General features: G+C 38.6%; 1 protein-coding gene across 1 annotated transcript in view; it reads left to right on the top strand.

The window, feature by feature from the left end:
- Nucleotides 1–25,250, top strand: part of Vwa8 (von Willebrand factor A domain containing 8) — a 332,841-nt gene that overhangs the window by 82,804 nt on the left and 224,787 nt on the right. Inside the window, exons 10-12 of the mRNA XM_060391483.1 lie at nt 9,134–9,265; nt 11,574–11,708; nt 11,793–11,870. Coding sequence (XP_060247466.1) covers nt 9,134–9,265; nt 11,574–11,708; nt 11,793–11,870 — 345 coding nt within the window. The remainder of the gene's footprint in view (nt 1–9,133; nt 9,266–11,573; nt 11,709–11,792; nt 11,871–25,250) is intronic.

Genomic DNA, 25,250 nt, shown 5'->3' on the forward strand with positions numbered 1-25,250 from the left:
ATCTAAGGAGATTATCATGTAGTTTTTTTTTTCTTTCAGTTTGTTTATGGATAGAATTTTTATTTTTTAATTTGAATTATTTGAGACTTCAATAAATGAGTAGTGTATTTACATCATTTTTAGTTTATCCCCTTCCAACTCTGTGTGTCCCCAACTACCCCATTAGTTAGATCTTCTGGAGTTATCTCCATTAGTTATTATTATGGTTATATAATAATAACTTTTATTATTGTTAGCTATTATACTGACTCCTTTTAGTGTTTCTTGTATATACATGTATTTATAGCTTATTCTCTACTTGGTATTGGATACCTATCAGGGGGCTCAGTATCTGGAGAAAACTGTTCCTTCCTAACTCAGCAGCTGTAGATTGCCTGTAGCTCTTCATGTGGAGGGAACCCCATTCACAATGGCATGTTGTCATTGTGCAGGTCTTGTTTAAGTTGCCATATTTGTTGAAATTTCATGGTTGCAGCAACCAAGTTATGTCTTCTGGCTCTTACAGTCTACCCCCCCCCCCCATCTCTCATGAGGATCTCTGAGCCTTAGATGTAGGGGTTGCATTGTAGATGTACTGGTTGGGGTTGGGTTGGCACCCTAAAGTTACTTATTCTCTGCATTTTGACCAGTCTTGGATCTCTGTATTAAGCCTTCATACATTGCAAAAAGGATAGTTGGTCTCTAGCTAGTGGAACTGTTTGTAAGGATTATGAAGTGTGGTCTTGTCAAAAGAAGTGTTTCACTGGGGTTTCAGAAGACTCAAGCCATTCCCATTAGCTCTCCTCCTCCTCTTGTGGATCCAGATGTGAGCTCTGAGCTGTCCGCTGCCCTTGCTCTCTTGTCATAGACTCTCAGTCTTTGGAACTGTAAGCCCCAAGTGAACCCTTCCTTCCTTCTCTAAGTGCCTTGGACATGATGTTTTATCATAGCAATATAAAACTAAGACACCCTGTTTGTAGATTTCCGTCTCCTTGCTCCTGTGGTTCCTTTCCACTTTCCTGGTTTCTATGTCTACTTCAGGTTCTGTAATCAATTCTGAAAATTCAGAGCTAGAATCCACAAGTAAGAGAACATGCAGCATGTGTCTCTCTGGGCCTTGGCTACCTCACTCAGAATATTTTCCAGTTCCAGTGGATGATTTTTTTTTTTTTGAGACAATCTTACTGTACAGCCCTGGCTGGCCTGGAAGTTGTTATTTAGACTAGGCTGGCCTCAAGCCCACAGAGATGTGCCTGCCTCTGTCTCCCAAGTGCTGAGATTAAAGTCATGTATCACCATGAACAGTTATTGATAGAGGTTTTTAAAAATGTGAAGAAATAGAAAGAAAATAAAGAGGCCAAGTGCAATAGAAGAGGTGTCAGAAAAGAAGCAGGTCACTGACCAAGCCAGGTGTAGTAGTGTACACCTTTAACTCCAGCACTGAGGAGGTAAATGCAGGTGAATCTCTGAGTTTGAGGCCAGCCTGGTCTACTTAGTGAGTTCCAGGACAGGCACGACTATATAGTGAGATGCTGTTTCAAACAAACAAACAAAGAAACAAACAGCCACTGACCAAGTGTTGCAATCCTAGAAGGTATAGGAAAATTCAGTGCCTTCTGCATACCTAGAGACAATGGGAAAATATTAAAGTGTCAAAGTTAAAAAGAAAGTATCCACAGAAAGAAGGAATGATGAGGGTTATTGTGCGAGGAGGAAGAAAGCAGAGGTGGCAGTGGCAGAGAGGGTGAAACTACTCGAAACTGTGAAAGTAGGGAAAGGTTTTGATTGGTTGAGTCAGGAAGCCGCCATGTTTGGCTATGTAGTTCGGTCACTTCACGGTTTACACTTTGAACTGGGAGAAGAAGGAGAGCTTGCCTTTGAATCAACACGTGAACATGATGGACACTGATTCAGTGATGTCACATGAGGAGCTGGTGCTTGTCATCACAGGCTTCAGCTCCACAGAGCTGCCTGAGGTCCCCAGTGCAGTGTGCATGCCATGGGAACAAGGGAACATATCGGGGAAGAAGAGGAGGAGAGTGGCACCAGGCATTCCAGTGGAATAAAGCAATGCCACGTATTTGTGTCACAACTGGGGGAAATCTTCACTGTGTAGATAATTCAGTCAGGGCAATGTTGTTCATTTTTACAGAGAAACTCCACTAAGTGTTTCTAGTCTCTAGAAACAAATTGCACAAATGATATACAATATCTAAAATACTTCTTTTCTTTTTGAAACAGGGTCTAACTGTGTAGCCCTGGGTGGCCATGAATAGGATCTGCCTGCCTCTGTCTCTAGAAAATGTTCCCATTAAAGGAGCCCCCCCCAAAGCTGTTTAAGGAGTTGGATTTCTCAAGAAAGTACTAAAGCTACTTCACTTAGCTTTACCCATGCTTTTGGCCTTCATGATAAGGGAAGCAGAAATCTACTACAAACAGAAAAATTCTAACCTTGATAGTAGGTTTGACAGTTTTGGTCACCTTAATTATCTCAAGTGTGAGTTAAATTACAGCCTTAGTGTAGCTCATCTGAACCTAAAGAGCTCTTGCTCACACTGGTGTTCTCTACACACATGAGAGCATTAAGTCCTGTCTTAGCAGTGGATCGGGCTGCACATCGCTGAAGATCTTTTATCTGCTTGCTGGTATTCTGACTTAATTGCTGCTTTAAATTTCTCTCATTTCTTCAAGGCTAATCTTAACTAATGTTCATAGCTGAATGGTATCCTCAAATAGTTTTGATAAGAAATGTGGAAGTTCGTGAACTTTGTTAAATTCAAAAAGGAGTATAATAAAGAAGTGGACATATCTGTTCTAATAGAACAAATCAAGTAGGGGTGTATTTTCTTTCATATATATCATAGAAAATAATGAGCAGATGCTTTTGAAATATATATGCATTTGAATTTTAATGTAATCATTTAATTAGACTGCACTTTAAAGGAAAACCTATTACCCACTGAAAATGCAGTCAGCTAAAACTCAGAATACGTTCCCTTTTTCTGAACCAGCTATAGAAATGGCTGGAATGACCTCATTGCCCAGATGGTGCTTGTCACATGATGCTCCTATTCTTAAAACATCTCTGTAGCCATGGAATCACTTCTAGCTTTAGTTAAGGCTTCTGAAAGAAAATGCTTTCATTCTCATTGTGCCATGCTTTGAGAATGGTATGTTTGCTCGCAGTTTAGTAACAGATGCATCCAAGCTTCTTATATCGTGACTTGGCACTCAGTCCTACTTAGGCAGGGCTCCGTTATGACAATGGCTGAATTAGAATGTTCCCTTGGAGATTTAGAAAGTGTGTGTCACTCTTGTTCATTGATAATATAGTCTGAACCGTATCTCTCTGTGTGAAACTTGGAAAAAATCTTGTGTTTAGTGTTTATTTTTTTCCAACTCAACAAACATTAATTGAACATTCATTATTTGTCAAATGATTGTCTACATAGTGCATTCTAGAGATGCAGAAACAGATGCTATCTGATTACTCCTCTTGGAAATTTACAGTCTGGTTCGGGCAACAGACACTCTAATAACATTTTATTACAGTGGCTAAAAGAGGAATGGCTCTGGTAAAAGCAATGGTTCAGTGGCAAATAGGAATAAAATAGGCATGAGAAATGCTTCAGAGGTGGAAGGAAAGATGTTACTAGTTGATAAAAATTAGTCTGAGTTCTAGGACTGAGAGCAAAAGTGAGGGATCAAAGAGAAATGAATCCCACCTTGGACAAGTAAGCTGATGGAAGGAAAGAGAAGGAAAGTTTGTGAGCAAGATGGACAGTTCTTTACAGGTGGACCTTTCTGACTTGGAGGTTTCTAGATGGATTTGTCTGGCAGTTTTTAAATTGTAAGTCAGGACTATTTTAAGAGCTATTTTGATATTAAAGGTAAATGCTTGGGGCCAGTGTGCAGGTGCAGAGTATGGGGCAAGGGTGGCCGGAGGGCTTCTTGGCAGGTGATTCCCAGGTGGCAAATGTATTTTGCTGTTTTGGGATCCCATGGCTGTCCTTCCTGGGCTTTGGGGCCCCTTGCCCATGTCAGCAGAGCAATTGAGGAAAAAAAAATACTCGGGAATCATTGCTGTATGAGTGTTAGTTGAGTTCATCCATAGGGAATTGTCCAATAAGCTCTGGGAACAAAAAGAAAAACTGGATACTGAATCCTGGAAACATCGATACTTAAGGATTAAGATGAGAAATGTGTGGAGTGTTGGAGAGAACGCAGAGAAAGGTCGGTCAATAGGTTTTATTAATCCAGTTGAGTCATTCTGGAGCTTTGTCCAGCCATGAGGTTGGTAAGAGGTAAGTGTAGGTAGGGCCAATATGATCTGCTAGTGACCTGGATACAGAGCTCAGTCGAGCAATCAAGGAATCAAGGTTTTTTGGATTGTGGAATTTTATTGATGAAGTTGAGGAGAGAAAGACGGTAGGAAATCCAGATCCCATGGTCGAGCAGATTTGATTAAGGTGCATGTTAGATATCAACATGGAGATGTCAAAGGGGCCGTAGCACAGATCAGCATTTTATAGATTGGAAAGAGAAAAGCAGGAATCATGAAATAGATCATTTATAAAATTATGTATCTGGATAAGGTAGAATTGTGTGGGTTTTTTTGTTTTGTTTTGTTTTGTTTTTTAGAATTGTTTTTTAAAATAAGAAAGGAAATGTACATATGTCCTCCTGGAAACATCAAATTTAAAAGGACCCCATTCCATGGAGGTTTTGGTATCCAAACAAACATGACCTTATCACTTTCCCATGTTAACAGATGTTAGCTCTGTACTTTTTCAATCTTGAATTAATGAACGCTTTTGCTGTCTTTTTCTCACTGCCCCAATGTAGCCTATATTCTGCTATGTTGGTAGCATTGAACACATTAATAATAAAGTCAGAGTTAACAGTAATATATTGGTGTCAAATTAGGAAAAGGAATCAAATTGCTTCCCCTTGGTATCATTTAATCAAGAGCAAGCCCAGCTTTGAATTCTCTCTGCCTGTGTGTTCCACCGTTCCTTTCTGTCTGTTGTATGAGTCTGAATCTGTCCCTGACTCAATGCTGCTTTGTGAATCTGTCCCTGTCCCTGTGTGTGTCTGTGCCACATGTGTCTCTAACAAAGGACTTTGTGCTTCTCTGCCCCCACCCCCCGCCATTGACCAGTACAGTGAGCATCACATCAGGGGAGGAATGAAGGTTGTTTTACAGAAATCTTTAACAGTTTTACAATGGACGAAGTCATTGACTCCAACTGACCCCAGCTCACCCAGATAACAGTCTTACAAACATTATTGTAAACATCATAGACTTAGCATCCTATGTCCATGTTGTATTCAGCGTTTGTGGTGGATATTCATTTTATAAGGCGACTTTCAGTCTATTTTCTGTTTCTAGCAGATGGTTATCATAACACATGTACAAACACACATATATTACCTTGGGCCGGGAACATGGAAGAGTTCATAGTTTATAGATTATAGCAATGCAGTAGCTTAGGCTGTGGAAGTTAATTACATGGGAAATCCAAAGCAAGTGAGGTTGGTTGTTCTCTTATTCTCAATGTGTGGTTTTTAACACTTGGCTATGAGGTTCATTAAAAGTTCCAGTCTCTTAGACTATAAGAAAGATCTTTGCCATAATGAATGCCATATTCTTTTAGTTCATAACTTTTGTTAAATGATCTCTTCCTCATGTGCCTTAAAGTGAAGTTGTTGGGGAAATTGAGGAGAACTTTCAGAGTAGACGGAGAAGGGAGAGATGGTAAAATAGGAACAAAATAAGTTTATAAAATTTGGTAGTTGTTTGTGGATTTGCCAGGAGCAATGTTAGTGGAGAGGGAATATAAGCCAAAATCAGAGCCAAATATTTAAGCCAAAAATAAGAGCACCAAGGAGAGAGGAAGATGGGGCAGGACGTCCTGCTAGTAAAGTGTGTTTGGGGGTGATTGAAGCAAAAGGTGGTGGGGCTCTGCAGTGATGTGAATTCAAGAAATTCTTGTTTCTTGTAACAGGACAAACATCTTTTAGGAACAAAGGTCAAAGTTCATGAGGTATATGGACTGTAAGGCTTGGGTAATGAGAGGACATTTCTAGAGCATCACTGTATCTTGCTTTGGAGTGATATAAACACCCTTTCACCCAGAGTTAGAATGTGATTTTCTTAACTTTTAATGACTTAAAATAGAAATCTTTTTTTTTTTTTTATTGAACAAGTAGGAAAAGAAGATTTTGATGAAAAAAAATACATGGATTTTAAAAAAAAGGGTTTATTTTTTAATTTTAGGTGCATGGATATTTTGCTTGCATGTATGACTATATACCACAAGCATGTCTAGTCCCTGTGGAAGCCAGAAAAGGGAACTGGAGTTAGATGATTGCTAGCTGTCATGTGGGTGCTGGAAACTGAATTTGAGTCCTCTCAATCAGATAGATGTGTATGATATTTTCCCAAAGGGTTGATGTTTTCGTAAGGCCTGTGTGTTTATCTGAAGGCTCTGTTGTGAGAGGACAGTGCCAGCTAGATTGCCTGCTGATGCACACTAGATGGGCTCCCATTGTTGACTCCTTGGGAGAGTAGCAGTTGTTTGAGTAGCTGCAGACAGGAAAAGCACCCCTTGGGAACAGGGACAGTATAAACTTGTTTGGTGGCTGATGAACATGCTCTGTGGAGCTCCTTTTTTTGTGCTCCGTAGCCCAGAAACAGGCAGGAAGAAAGAGGATCATTTAGTGCTGTGGTTCTCAGCCTTTCTGGTGCTGTGACTCTGCTGCAGTTCCTCAAACCATAACATTATTTTCATTTGCACTGCATAACTATAATTTTGCTACTGTTATGAATCTTAATGTAAATATTTGAATGTAGGAGATATGCAACCCATATGAATGGGTCTTTTGATTCCCAAAGCGGTCACTATTCACAGGTTGAGAACCACTGATTTAGTGGGTCAGGATTGGGTGTTAGGGATTAGTTTTATAGACCAACATCAGTGTAATGTATCTTATTACAGATCAGAGTGCAGTTAATGGACGCTAAGTGTTTTAGAAAATGGTATTTCTGCTTGTTTAAGTGAAATTCAGAGTTCGTAGAAAAATTATAAAGTATGATGGCAGGTATCCCTTTCTAAGATGGTAATGAATCATATCGCTTCTTCTCCGGGATTAATTCAGATTAGCAGTCCTGAGTGGCAGCTCCATGCAAGGTGAGCTTCGCTGCTATCTGAAGTGTGATCTGGCCTATGTTTCTTACTCTATTGAAACGTTTCACCTGGAATTACTTATAAGGGTATAACCAGTGTAGCAAATGGTTGAATGCATTTGTGATCGTTTCTGGACTATGCAAACTCTGACTTACACCCTTTATCACTTTGAAAACATACCACACCTGGGAGAACACACCTTTGGTTTCACCTGTTTTTTTGGAGACAATGGCTGTTTGGTTGTTGATCCAGATGAATTTCATTCCTTGGCTATGCCTTGCTCCTTTCTCTTAAGTCTCCCTTGAAATATAGTGTCACTCCCTGAAATCCATGTGTCACTTGTTCAATACGGAAGCAGTTCTCACCACACTGTTGTGTGCTATGTGGATTATGTAAAGCGTTCAACGTTGATTTTTATGGTTGCACTAATTTTTTTTTTTTTTATTTCTGGAAAGGAGTGATTGCCTGTGGGATTAGTCTCCAGAATGAAGATTTAGCTGGGCTGTTGTGTTTGAATATTGAGTTTGAACATGATTTTCTTCTGAAAGCTATTTTCTGGAGTTCCGTCATTTTTTTCAGTATCAGATGGTTGTTTGTTCATTGGTCTGTATATCTTTCATCACAGTGTTCTAAAATGAGTGTAGTTTACTTCTCTTTTTAATATTTTAAAAGCACTTTGTTTTTCATATTGAACACACTTTGAGCACAGGTTTTAATTTTCAATTAATATTTTTTGTTTTCACATATGTATCTACTCTCTGTATGGATTTTTTTATTTTTTATTTTTTTATTAGTTACATTTTATTAACTCTGTATCCCAGCTGCATCCCGCTCCCTCATTCCCTCCCAATCCCACTTTCCCTCCCTCATCTCCTCCCTGCCCCTTTCCAAGTCCACTGATAGGGGAGGACCTCCTCCCCTTTCATCTGACCCTGTTTTATCAGGAATCTTCAGGACTGGCTGCAGAGTCCTCCTCTGTGGCCTAGCAGGGCTGCTTCTCCCTCGGGGTTCGGGGGGAGAGGTCAAAAAGCCTGCTATTGAGTTCATGTCAGAAATAGTTCCTGTTCCCCTTACTAGGGTACCCACTTGGATACTGAGCTACCATAGGCTACATCCGAGCAGAGGTTCTAGGTTATATCCAAAATATATTTTTTTAAGATTTATTTATTTATTTAATGTATTGGTGCTCTATCTGCATGTATACCTGCATGCCAGAAGAGGGCATTAGATTCCGATATACATGGTTGTGAGCCACCATGTGGTTACTGGGAATTGAACTCAGGACCTGGGGAAGAGCAGACAGTGCTTGCTCTTAACCACTGAGCCATCTCTCCAGCCTCTGTATGGATTTTTAATATGGTAGCTCACATAAGGAAATGTAGTCAGTGTTAGAATGTTAAAAACTGGCTCACATCAAGAAACAAGCAGTGGTTCTGACTTTTTAATCCCAATTCACAAAACTGGGAACTGTACAGTGCTGATGGCACCATGCCAGGTGCTTTGCAAGACTGATTGCTGCAATGTGCTTTAGTCAGTTAAACTGTCTACACAAAGGGACTGCTGAATGGTGTCTGAGTTCTGTTTTCCTGAGTTTAGGGAACACAATAGCAGCAGTTGCCTGACACAGGCCTGCTGCATTTAAGTGTTGTCTAAAGTAGAATCATCCCTTTCTAGTAAACTGCAATGTTATATTATTGAGAAATGTGGATTATGAACTTGTACCAGCTCAGGAATGGAGAATTTCCACCTTTTGTTAGTAGACATTAGGGACTATTTTTGTGTCATCATTAATTAATGTTCAAGCAGAAAGGTATTACTAGAAAGTAAAATATTCTCATTAACTTCTAACCTTTGCATGTGTAAATAATATAGAATGGTTTCAGTTCTGATTAAATAGAATTTCAGCTATTTAACATTAATTCTGAAATGAAAGGTGAATTATATATCTTTCTGTTAACTTACAGCGCTTTGAGCTCCAAGGTTCTGGGAACTCCCTGCTTCCTAAAGAGATTTTAAGAGTGGAGAGGATGACTGACAACCACATTTCCCAAGCGCATGTGACAATCCAGGTCGCAGGAAAAGAGGTGACCATTAAGGTACTTCATCACTGCTTGATTCATCCTAAATCTATTGTATTCTGGCTACCTCTTTGGCCTCAGAGAAGCTTTTGATCCCCTGGTAAGTCTTGGGCTCTGCTGCCCCTCTCTAGAGCCATCATTTTGTGACTGCATCTATGTTGTAACCTGAGCTGTGTGAGAATGAAGATGGGGGCTGGAGAGATGGCTCAGAGGTTAAGAACACTGGCTGTTCTTCCAAAGGTCCTGAGTTCAATTTCCAGCAACTACCTGGGAGCTCAGAACCATCTATAATGAGGTCTGGTATACAGGCAGAGTGCTGTATAAATAACAAATAAATAAATCTTAAAAAACAAAACAAGGAAAGCCTTCCTTCACAAATGTGACGTGTACCTCTGAGAAAATCAACTGTTGTTTAGTAACAATGTTTTGTGCTTTGAGGAATAGTGCTTTCAAATGGATGCCCACTTGCAAAGGGAAAACCAGTTTCTCCAAAGCAATATCACTAGGTACATCAACCACACTCAATCAGGGGCAGGGCCCATGTCCAAAAGTAGTGGGCCAACACAAAATAAACTCTTGTGTTGTTTGTTTGTTTGTTTTGTGAGTCTTTTTTTGTTTGTTCTGGCATTTTCAAATTTTATTGTTTTTTTTTTTTTGTTTATGTTGATTTTTGTTTGTTTGAGAGAGAGAAAGAATGTGAAATTGGATGGGGAAGATCTGGGAGAAATTGGGAGAGATGCAAAACATGATAAAATATTGTATAAAAAATGAGTAAATATAAAGAAAAAAGAAATATTGCTTTCAAACATTTTTCCTAGTAGAGAACCCTGTTTTGAAGTTAAGTTTTTGCCAGCTGCAGGCACCAGTTTGAACAGGAGCTGTGCTCTTGAACAGTGCTTAGAGAGGGGATGATGTTGGTCCTAGTGCTCCAGCTGCTGCCTCTGCTGTGTTCTCTTCTTCTAACCATCGCTGTAAGGGTCTAGGGGCCCAGGAAGCAGAGCTTGACAATGCTGAGTGTAAGAAAGTAGGAAATGCTTGCTTTCTTATGTGTGACCTAGCAAAAGTCTGTTATGATAATTTACTTTAATATATTAATATTTATTATTTTATTATAACAAATATATTTATTTCATAATATTATTTTAAGTATAGCTGAACTTATCCATTCCTTGAACTAAATATCAGTCATTCTATCATGATTCAGACTTTAGTGAGTATTTTTTGTACACTAGATATTTTATTTTGTATATTAGGCTCTTATATACTAGATATAGGAAGACTGTCCTGAAAAAAACAAAAACAAAAAAAAAAAAAAACACAAAAAATGAGAAGCGTTGGAAGAAGCACACTTAATCTATGTTTATATATACACATGATGTTTATACATTCTAATGTTTAATTTATACTCTATAATGTCAGATCATCTTGGTAAAGATCCTGCAAGTTCATTGCCTCCTGCGTTCTCCAGCTAGCCCTTAGTTGGTACCAGACAATCTTATCCAAACATTACCCAACATATACGTAATATAGAAACATCACATAGTATCCTACTTATACACATGGTTTTTAAGTTTATGTATAAGTTAAAAATTAAGTTAATTTTAAAAATACCCCATAGAGCGGTAGAAGAGATAGCTCAGCAGTTGAGAGAGCTTGCTGCTGTTCCAGAGGACAGAGTTCAGTTTCTATTACCCTGGTCAGGTGGCTCAGAGCCACCTGGAGCTCCAGCTCCAGAAGATTAGACATTCTGTCTGCTCTCTGCAGCTACCTACACATGTGGTGTAGACTCACACACACATACATACACATAAGTGAAAAGTATCTCCAGAGAAGAAAGGTCCAAAGCCCAGTGAAGCTGGGGAAAAAGAAAAAAAAACAAAAACAAAAACAAAACTAAAATGAAAAAGTAGGTGAATGGGAGGAAAGATTTTTTACTTTAGAGGGAAACTAAGAAAAGTGGAGAGAATCTGGTTATGGCTTTTAAGAAAGGAATTCATTGTTGTGTGATAACTGAATTTTGTTCTATAACTGGAGTTTAAGAAAAAAATAATGTCGTACACTAGTAGTAGGTTTTTTAATGACAAGTTAAAAAGAATGAAAATGACATGTTCTAAACATGCTTGGTAGTGTGGGACTTAATTTTAGAGGGGTGACTAATGTGAACATTAGATAAGGATCATCTTGTTTGGAATGGAGAAACAATTGCATAGAGTCGAATTAAATAAGATGGTAGTAAGGGACTTCAGTCAAAATTATGTGCTGCTTCTTACTTCTATTTTGAAAAAAAATGTGTATTTTTTTTTTTTTTACCTTATTAAAACAACAGGTGCCAGCAGGAACTAGAGCACTAAATCAGCCTTGTGCACCTGACCGCTTCATCCAGACTCAGAGTCATAAGCAGCTGCTGGCTGAGATGATGCAGTCTCATATGGTGAAGGACATATGTTTAATTGGAGGAAAGGTAAGAATGGCAGCTTCACTGTAAGCCCTTGCTCGTCAGCTTTGAGTGCCCCCAGCCCTCACACAATGGTGTTTCTGTTTGTAGGGCTGTGGGAAAACAGTCATCGCTAAGAACTTCGCTGATATCTTAGGATACCACATAGAACCCATCATGCTGTATCAGGTACGCCATGGCTTTCTCAGTTTTTCAGTTTGCATACAAAGTAATGTTTTTCTGTGTAACATTTTTTGTGCATGTGTGTCACACTTCACTTTAAATTAGCCCCTTCTTCCTGACTTCACTCATCGCCTCTGACTTCATCCATTCTTTCTCTGAGTGTTCCCCTTGCTTCTCCCCTCCCCCAAATAATCCCTCCTTCTGCTTTCATGTCACAAGTATTCAGTTGCTTTTTATCCTCTTTCCTTAAGATCTTTTCTTGCCTTTCTTGATCTCATTTCTAGTTTCATGCCTACACACACAAACACACACCACACACACCATACACAACACAGAGACACCCCTTACCCCTCCCAAATAAAACACACACACACACACACACACACACACATATTTTAAAAACAAGTTAAAATGCTTATGGAAAAAATGTGGTATTTGTTTCTTGAATCTGACGTTTTTCTTAATACAATGATTTCTAGTTGCATTCATTTTCTTGAAAATGTCATGATATCATTTTTATTTATGGTGACGGTCTTAGTGGAGAGACCACGACCACTTCAACTCTTATAAAGAAAAACATTTAATTGGGACTGGCTTACAGTTTCAGAGATTTAATCCATTGTCAGCACAGTATGGTGGTGTGCAGGCAGACATGGCACTGGAGAGGGAGTCAAGAGTTCTACATCTGGATCTGTAGCCAGCTGGAAGAGAGGGACACTTGGCCTGCCTTGAACTTTTGAAACCCAGAGGCCACCCCCAGTGACACAGTTGCTATAGCAAGCCACATCTACTCCAGCAAGGCCACATGTCCTAATTCTTTCAAATAATGACACTGTCGGTTAGCCTATGGGGGTTATTTTCATTCAAGTCACCACAGTGGCACAAAGTACCACTGTGTATATGTACTACATTTTCAGTATCTGGTCATCTTTGAGTGGATGTGTAGAATGGTTCTATTTTGTAGCTGTTTTGAACAGTACACCAGTAAGCATGGATGTGTAAACAGTTCCATGGTATGTTAATTTAGATATATACCCAGCAGTGATATACCTAGGCCATGTCTCTCTCTCTTTTTTTTTTTTTCATTAACTAATTACTCTGCATCCTGATAGGAACCACCCCCATCCTTTCCTCCCAGTCCTGTCTTCACTCTCTTTACGCTCCCCTCCCTTTCTTCTCAGAGAAGGGGAGACTTGCCATGGATAACACCTGCCTTGGCATATCAAGTAGGACTGGGCCAATCTTCTTCTGTTGAGGCTAGACAAGGTTGTGCAGTTAGGGGCAAGAGATACAAAGACAGACAACAGAGTCAGAGACAGTCCCTGCTCCTGCTGTAAAAAGTCCCACATGAGGAACAAGCTGCACATCTGTTACATATGTGTGGGAGGCCTAAGTCTCACCCATGCATGCTTTCTGGTTGGTGATCCAATTTCTTTGAGAACCTATGGGCCCAAGTTACTTGATTTTGTAGGTTTTCTTCTGGTGTCCTTGAATCCTTTGAATCCTTCTTACTCCTCTTCTATAAGATTACCCCAGCTCTGACTAATGTTTGGCTGTGGTCTCTGCATCTGTTTCCATCAGCTGTTGGATGAGGCCACTCAGATGACTGTTATGCTAGCCTCCTGTCTGCAAGCATAATAGAATATTAGTGATAGTAGCAGATGTGGGCTCTCTCTTACAGAATGCTGCTCAAGTTGGGCCAATCATTGATTGGCTGGGTCGAAGGTTTTGTGAGTAGATTGGTGTAATCCTCTCTCTGCTGGAAGTCGTACCTGGCTACAGGAGGTGTCCACTTCAGGCTCCATATCCCTGCTGCTAGAAGTCTCAGCGAGGGTCACTACCATAGACTCTCAGGAACCTTCCCCATTACCCCCTACCGATTTCCATTCCCTCTCCTAGCCCTGTCTTCCCCTCCCCATATATGATCCCCACCTCCATTCCCCTCCTCACCCTATGTCCTACCTCGTTCCCTCCCTCCATCTACTTCAGATATCTATTTTATTTCCTGTTCTGAGTGAGATTCAAGCATCCTCCCTTGGGCTTTTGTTGTTACTTAGCTTTTTTGGGTCTGTGGATTATAGGATGGCTATCCTGTACTTTATGGCTAATATCCACTTATAAGTGAGTACATCCCATGTGTGTCTCTGGTTCTGGGTTACCTCACTCAGGATGATCTTTTCCATCCATTGGCCTGCAAATTTCATTATGTCCTTGTTTTTAATAGCTGAGTACTCCATTGTATAAATGTACCACAATTTCTTTATTCATTCTTCCATTGAGGGACATCTAGGTTGTTTCCACTTTTTGGATATTATGAATAAAGCTGTATGAACATGGATGAGCAAGTGTCCCTGTGTTGCAGTGCAGCATCTTTTGGGTCTATGTCTGGATTATATCTTAGTTCTACATTCAGTGTTTTTTGTTTTTCTATTAACAGTTCCTAATGGTCAAGTTAACTTGGGAGTGAAGTTTCTTTCATTATTTAAATACATAATTTTAATAGAAACAGAATTATATCACTCTCCCCTGCCCTTCACTCCTACGTCACTACAGCTGCACTCCTCCCAGCTACCCTGCTTTGACCTCCCCATGCTTCCTTCAAGCTTATTTTTTCTTTGATTATAATTGTTGCATACATATGTATCTATACACACGAATATGCATATAAATACAACCTGCTGACTATGTTTTTGTTTTTGTATATATGGTTTCAGTGCTCACCATTCTGCATTACATGATCAATAATGGGGCTCATCCCTGGGAGAGGCTCATTTTCCTCCTCCCAGCCGCTGTTAGTTGATCATAGTTCTTTGTCTGGGTATGGGTCCCCCTTCCACATTAACATGGCCATTGATATTGTCATTGTTCCAGTCTTATTTATGCAGCTCTTTCTAGGAGATGCTGTTGCAGACTTCCTCTTCTGGTCTTTCTGTCCCCCCTTCCTCAATGTTCCCTGAGCCAGAGATGTAGGAGCTGTGAGGCAGACATATCCATTGTGACTGGGCTTCCCACAGTCTTTGTCCAGTTGTGCTTTTCTGTGGTAGTCTCCATTTGCTGTAAAGATAAGATTGAAAATGTAGCAAGGGATTATTATAGTCTAGCTAAGTGGTAGTAGATTGTTTTTAGGTCTGACTTCACTGGCCCCTGCTTAGGCTTCCAGTACTAGACTAGATTTTCTTTCTGTTGAATTGGGCCACTTTTTGCACCTTTTTTCGCATCTTGCCATAGTGGTAGTTGTCATAGTTCATAGGTGTTCCAGTTGGGTAGGACTGTTTAATTGCTTCCCCTTCTGGAACCATCAGAGCTAGACCACAGAAAAGGGGCTGTAAGCTTAAATCCAGCTGAAGTCATCCAAGTTATGTGCCTTAAGTGTGTGGTGTTTCATCCGTAGGGACCCACCCTCAACACCTGGTACCATTGGTGCTACTCCTCTGTAAAGAAAAATGAAATCATGAAATTTGCAAGTATATAGATGGATCTAGAAAAGGTTATATTGAGCAAGGTGACCCAGGCCCAGAAACACAAATGTCACATGTTCTCTCTTATCTGTGGTGCAAAGCTCAAAATCTTCAGATGTTCATATACAACATGGAGTTAGCACAGAAAAGCATAAAGTAACCTTAGGTAATAGTGGGGGTTGGGAGGAAAAGAGTGGAATGTGGGAGATGGGAAGTAAAAAATGGGAATAATGGGAAAGGGAGGGAAAATAACACCAACATTGTTTGATAAGGCGTCAAGGAATGATATTAGTTTATATTTACCTAAAATTTACATACTAAATGTAAATGTGTGTGTATGTACACATATATGCACATATATATGTTTACACAATATATATTTATAATAGTACATATGTTTTAAAGGAGGTTAAGCCACTTGGAGTGACAGTGTTTCCCGTAGAACCATAGATAACCCTCAGTACTGGACATGAGAAACCTCATTTCAAAGATTTGGCCATTGTAGACCTCAGGACTCCAAAACAATATAGATATTTTCAGTTTTTTGAAGAGGCATCATACTTATCACAACTGTGGCTGGACTAATTTACATCCCACCAGCTGTGAGGAAGGGTTTTTTGTTGTTGTTATTGTTTTTCCCACTGCCTTGTCAGCATTTGTCATTACTTGTCTTGATGACAACCTATGAGAGTGACATGGAATAATGAAACAGTTTTTTTTTAATTTTAATTATTCACTGTTTATTAACTATAGATTTATGTCTGCAGTTAATCAATAATTTGTCCCTTTATTGGGTAGTAAAATAAATTTTTTTTTATTTTTATTTTTTTCTTATCAGTTACATTTTATAAATGAAACAGTTTTAATTTTCATTTATCTGATGGCCAAAAATGTTTTGGTATACTTTTCAGGTATTTGTTGGCTTTTTGTATTTCATATTTTGAGAACTGTCTGCTGAATTCATTAACCTATTTGTTGATTAGATGATTTTTGATGTGAATTTTTGCTCTTCTTCATATATTCTAGATAGTGATACCTTGTCTGGTGAGCAGTTGGGAAGGCTCCCATCCCCCAGTCTGCATGCTGTCCTTTAACTCTAGGATATATTTCTTTGCTATGCTGTGATTTTTAATTTTGCATGATTCCATTTGTCGTGTCTTAAGATCATTTCCCATGCCAACAGAAAGATCTTACTGTGTGTATTCCTGAAGTGCCCTAGAAATTTCAATGATTCAGGTACTGTATTAAAGTCTTTGACCCATTTTGAATTAATTTTTGTACAGGGTGAGTGATATCAATCTGATGTAATTCTTCTACAGGGGAATCTAATTTCCCCAGTATTATTTGTGAAGAGGCCATATTTGTTCTGGTGTCTGACTTTTTTTTTTTTTTTTTTATTAGAAATTGGGTGCTGTAACCATGCAGGTTTTTCTGGATTCTACTGGTCTACGTGTCTTTTTGAGTATGCCGTACCATGCTGGTTTGTTACTGTGGCTGGTAATGCAGTCTGAGGTTAGACTCATGATACCTTCAGCACTGCTCTTTCTGCTTAGGGTTGCTTTAGCTGTTAGTGATAGTTTGTGTTTTCATGTGAACAGTAGGATTCTTTCCTCTAGTTCTGTGAAGAGTTTATTCGAGGGTTTTTGTTTTAATTTCATTGAACAGATTTTTTTATTCTTTAGTGTTAATTTCAGTTTCCTCTGATTGGCTGATTTTTAGGTTTAGAATCTTGATCTTAAGTCAGAGTTCTTGCATGATTGTGGTCATGCTCATTGTTATTAATTTTTCCTTATCACTTGCCCTCTGTTGCTGGTATTTTTTCTTCTGCTTGTTCAAGTCATTTGTGATGTAATGTTTTTGTTGTTTGTTTGTATTTTTGTGTAGTGTGTGTACATGTTCATGTGGGTGTGTGAAAGTGTTCATTGGTATGTGTGTGCATTACTTGTGTGTATGTTGTGCCTGCCTGCTGATGGAGACCAGAGGTCACTGTCAGCTGTTATCTTCCATCTCACTCACCTTTACAGAGAAGCATCTTTTACTGAACTTGCTAGTGAGGCTTCCTAGGAAGCCCCCATGGCATCTCTTGTGTCCTCCCTTGCTACGCGTGGGGTTACGGCCTGTGCCACCATGCCTAGAGTTTTATATGGTTTCTGAGGGATTGAATTTACCTTTTCATGATTTTACAGCAGACACTCACCCACTGAGCCTCTTAGCAGCCTTTTGTCATGGTTTATGCTGTTGTCCTGTCTGTGCTGTCTTCCTTTGGCCAGCTTTCCTTATTTGCACACAGATAACCTCTGCTGGCCACAGTTAGCTCTGCACTCTGTGGGCTGACTGGGTCTCCCACCCCCTGAGACCTTTCTACATTATCCCTTCTCCAGCCAGGGAAATGGGCATAATAAACTGGGTTTATTGAACTGTATGCATTGTTTGTACATTCTCGATATAGAACCTCTTTTCAATTTGAGGATTGGCAGATGTTTTTCTCATGCTGTGGATTTTCTTTTTACTTTCTTGGTTGTGTTCATTCGTGTGCAACAGTCCTTGAATATACTGAAGTTCAATTATCATTTTCTTTTATTGCTTATGCTTTTGGTGTTATATCCAATAAAAAACTGTCAAGTCCAATGATGTGATTTTTTTTCCTAAGAATTTTACTATTTTAGGTCCTAAATTTGGGCCTCTAATCCATTGAGTTTTTAAAAATATCTTATAAGGTAGGGTAAGTTGTATCCTACCTTAAAGATACCTACCTACCTACCTTTCCCAGGTAGGTACTGCATTTTCCAGCATCAACATTTAAAAGCCCATTTTTCCTCTGTTGAACGGTTGTGGCGTTGTTATTTAGGATCAATTAATTGGATGCACAAGAGTTTTCTTCCAGGATCTCTGTTCATAGTCTTGTCTGTGAGCTTCTCTGTGCCGCATTACCACACTGCCGGATTACTTGCAGTTTCAGAGTTGAATTTTGAAATAAAGAACTGTGGGCCCTTTATCTGCTTTTTCTTTCCTTGGTCATTTGATTATTCAAGGTCCCTTAAGATTTCATTTAAGTTTTAGGATGGATTTTCTGTTTCTGTTTCTCAAGTGAGACTGAGATTCTGAGAGAAGTATTTATTCTTTTATCAAGTGGGTTAGTTTGGTTAGTATTTCATCTTGTCCAGTCCTCCAGGCAATTGAACAAAATTTCTTTTTCATTTATTTATATTTCCTTTTATTTCAGTCAGGGAAATTTTATAGTTTTGTGTATAAATCTTTTATCTCACTTAAGAGTTATTCCAAACCATTTTTAAATGGGTTATTTAAGTAGATGTACATATTGTACATTTTTATTTTTTATTTTAAAAAAATGTGCATAGCTGATTTCAGAGTGAGATCCCCTCTTAATTTTGTATTTTGTTTTGCTTTTGGAAACAGGATCTCATTAGTTTTGGTAGTTCTTAAACTCACAGAGATCCACCTGTCTCTGCCTCCCAAGTGCAGGCATTAAAGGCCATTTTGCCCAGCTTTTTAAATTTGTGTAATGCTCTCCCCAACACATTTTTATCCTGATGTTTTTTGATGATACATGTCAGTCTTTTTTTTTTTTTTTTTTTTAACTATTGTTGGTGGTGTCCTGTATATGGAAGAGTTTTTATTTTCATTCCAGGTTAGGAAGAAAATGGGATACTATTTACATTCATTTTAGGATAGCACTTGAGTTTTTCTGTTTGTTTTTTTTCTTATATAATTGTCTTTCATAATTATTTATTGTTTTTAATTTTTATTTTATGAGTATAGGTGTTTTGTCTTCATGTGTGGCTGTGTACTGCAAGTGTACGTAGGGCTGGCAGAGGCCAGAAGAGAGCATCAGATCTCCTGGAACTCAGTTATAGATAGTTGGTTGCCATGTAAGTGGTGGGGATCAAACTTGGGTCCTCTGGAAAGCATCAGGTGCTCCTAACTACTGAACCATTTCTCCAGCCCTGTAATTCAATTATTTCTCATACTAAGTATATTTATATTAAACTGTTCTTGGGCTTGGAAGATGGCTCAGGAGGTGAAAATGCTTGTCTCACAAACCCAACTGCCTGAGTTCACTCCCTGGAGCCTGCCTGAAAAGTTGGTTGTTGTGAGCCAGCATGGAGTAATCCTCACAGTGGCAGAGAACAGAGACCCTGCTTCAGCAAGGAGGAAGAGGAGAACTGACTTCCGAAGCCATTGTCTAAATGCCATATGTACACTGTGGAATGTACATGCAGCTATGCAGGCATGCATTCTATGCTCACAGTCACTTATAAAACATTCTTTATCTGAAAAGTGACATTTAAAGTAGTTAGTAGTGATGTTTGATAGAATATTTTGTGAGATACTCCCAATACAGTGCTAGTGTTAAAGATTCCTTTCATGTGCTTTAAAGTACTTCGTCCCTGTCCTCTGAATTTTATATAGTTCTCATTTTCATATTTCAAGGGCAAGAGTTAAAGGTAGGTTGGTAAAATAGGAGATGAAGGTCATTAAGATAATCTGATGGAAGAATTTAAAAGATTTAAATATTTGCTGAGAGATGAAATAAGAAATGAAGAATGAGTTAAGGTGAAGCGATTAATAGGGATAACAATGTGCTGCTTCAGTATGCTTGTTCATCTGGTCCTATTCATTCACAACTCAGAGAGTCTGAGAACAGTGCCTCACTGTCTCATCACCCAGGTCCCATCACCCTTCTAATTAATTCACAATAGAAACAACCCTCTACCAGATACCAAGGGGACACTGTTAATTGATACACTCTGCGATACATGATTTTAAATATAGAACAGTTAGTCTTCTCAAGTGTTACAAGACAATTTTAGGAAGACAGATCTTTTCTTGCTTTGGAAAAAATATTTTTATTTTTTGAGTTTATAATATAACTACATCATTTTTGCCTTCTCTTTTCTCCCTCCAAACTCTCCCATATATATCCCTTCTTGCCTTCTTTCAAATTCCTGCCCTCTTTTTTCATTACTTGTTTTACACAGAAATATGTATATGTTTATATACATACATATTTCTAAATATAACTTCAGTCTGTTATAACATTATGTTTTTGTGTGTTTTTGGGGCTGACCATTTGGTATCAGTTAACTAATTGGTTTGTTCTTCCCTGGGAAAGACTATTTCCCCAACTCTCAGCATTCCTTAGTTGCCTGTAGTTGTGCTGTGTATGGTTGAGATGTGCTAGGCTTTCCCGTCCACTTTAGCATGTCTGTTGTTGGCATCTTGTTCAGCTCATGCTGTCATATTAGCAAGACTTTGTGTGTGTAGTGTCTGACATACTAGGAGACAGAGTCACACAGCAAACTCTTGATCCTCTGGCACTTTACAGCCTTTCAAACTTAATAATATTTATAAAAGTGTCAACAATTTTTAACTTTAAAAATAAAACTCCTGTTCTAATAAAGCCGGAAATACTTTTCAGACCACATGGGTTTTTCCAAACAGTGCTTCATGTATCTGTTGTCTGCAGTCAGTTTTCACTGATAGTTTTACACTCTCTTGTTTGGTTTTTTCTGCTGTCCATTAGAAAAAGAATCAAGCAACACATAACATGTATGACTTCTCGTAATTTAGGTCTCTTAAGTATACTGGAAAACCACTCAAAGTACCCTATTATTGAAGTATTACCTTAACATAAGAAATAACTAGTTTTAGAATCTGAGAGCACATTTTTTGTATATTTTTGGAGAGTGACAGTAATCTCATAAAGATATGATATTAATGTTATTTGCTTTCCTGTTCTGTTTGTTGATAGATAGGAAGGTTCAACTTTTAACGTGGATAGCAGGCTATTCTGTTTCTTGATACACTTCTTGTACTGATAGTTTCATGTCAACTTGACCCAAGCAAAAGTAATTTTGTAGGAGGCAACTTCATGTTTCATCAGTCCTTTTTCTCTGAAAATCAATGGTGATCATAACTGAAAGGCATATAAGTTTCTCCCGATGAATGTTTGGCCTATGCTGTGCATACACTTTGCTGACTTTAGATGTTTGTTTTAGAGATGAACAAACCAGTCATACATTTTTAAAACTCTTTTCAGTTCTGTTCATTAATATTTAGAGAAAATACATGGAACAGAGCAGTTGCTACAAGTATAGAACTTGGGAAGGAATAGAAAAATTGAAGCCTGTTTTGAACTTCCTTCTTTGTCTTTGTATTGGTGCTTTCTGTGAACTGTACCAAAGCCTGTGTTGAGAATTGTATTGACATCTGTGGGTTTTGCTAATTGCTAATCAAGTGATTTTCATGGTAGAAATTAAGCTCCTGAGATCAAGCATAAAACTTTGTTTTCACTTTCATATTTTTAATAAAATTTATTGATCTTTTGGGGCAGACAAATGAATCTAAGAAAATAAAAAATCAATTTGTTTTCATAATTAATGGAAACATTTCAGGGCCCTGACCCCATGTGGAGAGCTGACTAAGAGCAACTGATGAATCCCTATAGACAGAGATGTCCTGTTCTCTGTGTCTGCGTAAAGGCGCGTTTCATCCACGTGTTTTACTGTACTTTAGATGACTATTTTTTACAACTGTCTCATAAGAAACTAAAGGAAAATTGGGTTTAGCATCAATGTGGCAGTACATAAATTATATTTTATACTTAGCTGTAAAATCTCCAATCATTTAGCTTCTGTGCAAGAGCAGAATGTTTTCTATTCTTATTCTTTGTCAGTGTTGAGGTAGTGAGTTCAGCATTGAAGAAATGTTTGTTCTTTTCCTTCCCAGCCAGAAAACTAGAATTCTCTTGACACTGTCGTTATTTGCACTGGATTTGAGATGTCCTTCTCCTAGGTGCCAGCTCGATTAAAGCAATTGTAAATTCAGTTAGAATTTTAAGAGTGTTTAGATCTATGGCCCTTGAGTGAAAATAATCATTGTATATGGCATGATCAGATTTTAGGGTGACCATCGATGCCTTAGTTAAGCTCTTCTTCCTGCACCTAAGTTGAGCTGCATCTATTCTTGTTCCTTCTTCCTTCTCTGCTGCAGTTCTTGCTTGTATTTATACAAACAGTAATTGTTGGCTTTGAACTGCTGAGGACCTTGTCATCTATTGTTAGCTGTGCTTGTGCAGCTCAGCCTTCCTAACCAACAGTGCCTTCCCGGGACTTCCATTTTTCAGCCCATGTTTTACCCAATTTTTTTCTAATACTTAATTTTGCTCTTTCTCATTCCATTTTATAACTCGTGACCACTTTTTATAGTTACCAAGGTGATATTAAACTTCTCTTACTTAGGAAAACAATCTTTTGCTTGCCTGTCCCCTCCAAGGCCTCAACCCGTGCACTGAGAGCAGCGACACTGGCTCTCACTGTTCCCTTCATGACTGTCCAAGAAGGTGGCACTGTCAGTGTCCATGTCTTCAGTCCTTTTTGTAATAGGAATGACAAGCTAAAGGCAGTTAAATTACATTTTCACTTTTGTAAATATTGTCTTTGTCCTTTTTCCCAGCTGCAGGTGATTCAGTCATAAATGAACTAGAACATACTCATTCTTTTATACATTGACTATTGAGTTAATTTATAAGGTGTGATTAAAAACTAAGTTTGGTCATGTGTATTTCCTGTTGTTGGAAGTGTGTTTTCAGGATATTGCTGCAAGTGAGATTCCTAAGTAAATCGATATGCCTTTTTGGATAAGCGTACTCTAATTTTCCTCTGTAAGAACTGTGCCGTTTTACATTTCACCAACAGCACCAAGCTAGAAAGCTGTGAGGATGCTCAGTATTCACCCATCTGACAGAATTGCATCTTAGTACAGCTTTAATTTTCTTAGCACAGAAGTTAAGTTTTCTCGCTCTCTTTTTTAATGTAAGAGCTTTATTAAGATACATTTGTTAATAAATAATCTCATATTTTAAGGGCCATTTTGATATCTTCTTTTGCCAGAGCCCACCAGTAGAATTGAACAGTTCTTGAGTCGGGAGCGAGGATTGAAAGACAAATTAATAAACCAATACACTACACATGGGATTTTTCTGAGAGGGCTCTAGTAGGAACTGGTCTCCTGTTTTATTCCAGTAATCCCTTTTTAAGTAAGAGCAAAAGCACCTCAGTACAATGAATGAATTCACAGGGAAGTCAAAACTTCTTTACCTTAACAACCTGTCTGTGTGATCTTCACACAAACAAAAGGTGTGAACTTGACAAGACATCCCACCTGCTGTCTCAAACCAAAGGAGACAGACTTGGTAGCTTATCACTGACTCCAGTGAAGGCCAGGGTGAAAACATGTCTTTCCTCTGAGATCAAAATAACAAAGCAGCCTGGCAGACCAGCGGCTCCCCACATTCCTTATAATTCATTTTATTTTGCTATTTTCTGTATCAAGTCTTTCATTAAAAAATAAATCTAAGCTTTAAAAAAGGTTTATTTTTATTAAATGTGTATAAATGTTTTGCTTGCATGGATCAGTGCTCATGGGGCCAATGAGAGTGCCAGGTCTCTAGGAATTGGAGTGCGGATGGTTGTGAGCCACAGTGTGGTACTGAGAACTGAATCCAGGCTCTCTGGAAGAGCAGCCAGTACTCTTAACAGCTGAGCCATCTATCTAGCCCCAGTTCCTGAATTTTTAATGTATTAGACATATTGGCTTCTTATATTTTCTCTTGATTTTTCACTTGTCTTCTGATTTTATGATTACTATTTTTTTTTTTTTTTTGCATGTAAAGGTTAAAAACAAACTGGTAGTTAGATTTACCATTTTTTTCTTAGTTAAAGCTGTGTTTAAATTCTGGTTTAATAAAAATCTTTATTATATTTCAAGTTATGGAGAAATTGAACTGTCTTTTTGACAGCCTCTCTATCAATTTCTTTCAAGAGAAGAGGCCTCCAAATTCTTCTTACTCTGTTTCTTTTTCTTGTCCATGAATGAGAAAAAAAATCTTCATTTTTAAAGACACAATTTATAATATAGGTTTCACTCAGATTGTCCTTCACTGAATTCAGTCTTCAGAGTTCCTTTTGATTGATGTGAGGCAGCATATTCCTAGGCTGTAGGACCTAAGTCATAGGCGTCATTCACGGTGGGAGAATAGCTGTGTGCTGATTGGGAAGAGGGAACGCCAGTTGATTTGTCTGTAGTGACATCTTCTTGGTCAGTGATAGATGCAGGAAGGCCCACATCTGCTCTGTGTAATGCCCTCGGGCAGGTGGTCCTGGGTTATAAAACAGAATTGAGCAAGTCATGGAGAGCAAGAAAGGAAGCACTGGTCCTCCATGGCCTTTGCTTCAATTCCTGCCCTAACTTCCCCACTATTGGCTTCTGACCTGAGATGTATAAGGTAAAATAAACCGTTCCTCCCCAAGCTGCTTTCGGTCATGGTGAATTAGAAAGCAAACTAGGAAGGACAATTTGCCTGCTATCTTAATTACGGTTTTAAAAGAAAGTGTTTAATTGTGTCCTTGCTTACAGTTTCAGAGGATTAGTCCATGATCATTATGGAAGGCAGCAAGGAGGCATGGAGCTGGAAGAGTAGCTGAGAGCTTTACATACTGATTGCCAGGCAGCAGGCAGAGAAAGACAGAGACAGGACAGGGTTTGTTGTTAACATTAGAAACCATACATTCTGTCCACAGTGCCATACCTTCTTCTACAAGAGCACACCTTCTCTAATAAGTCCACGCCTCTTCATCCTGCTAATCTCTTTTAAACAGTTCTCCCTGGTGACTAAGCATTCAAATATATGCACCTGTGGAGCATTCTTATTCAAACCACTATACATGTTGACCATTTTGCAAGATAACATATGACTGAGACTGTTACCATACCAAATATTTGACTTACAGACATGTATCATGTATCCATCTTTATAGTTACCATATTTATAGTAATTCTACACTTAGCTGCAAGTATCTGTCTTTATCATCATCTTTTTGTGATAGAGTTGTGTCAATATATTTGT

This window comes from Meriones unguiculatus, chromosome 9 (assembly GCF_030254825.1).
Source record: "Meriones unguiculatus strain TT.TT164.6M chromosome 9, Bangor_MerUng_6.1, whole genome shotgun sequence".
Taxonomy (NCBI): domain Eukaryota; kingdom Metazoa; phylum Chordata; class Mammalia; order Rodentia; family Muridae; genus Meriones; species Meriones unguiculatus.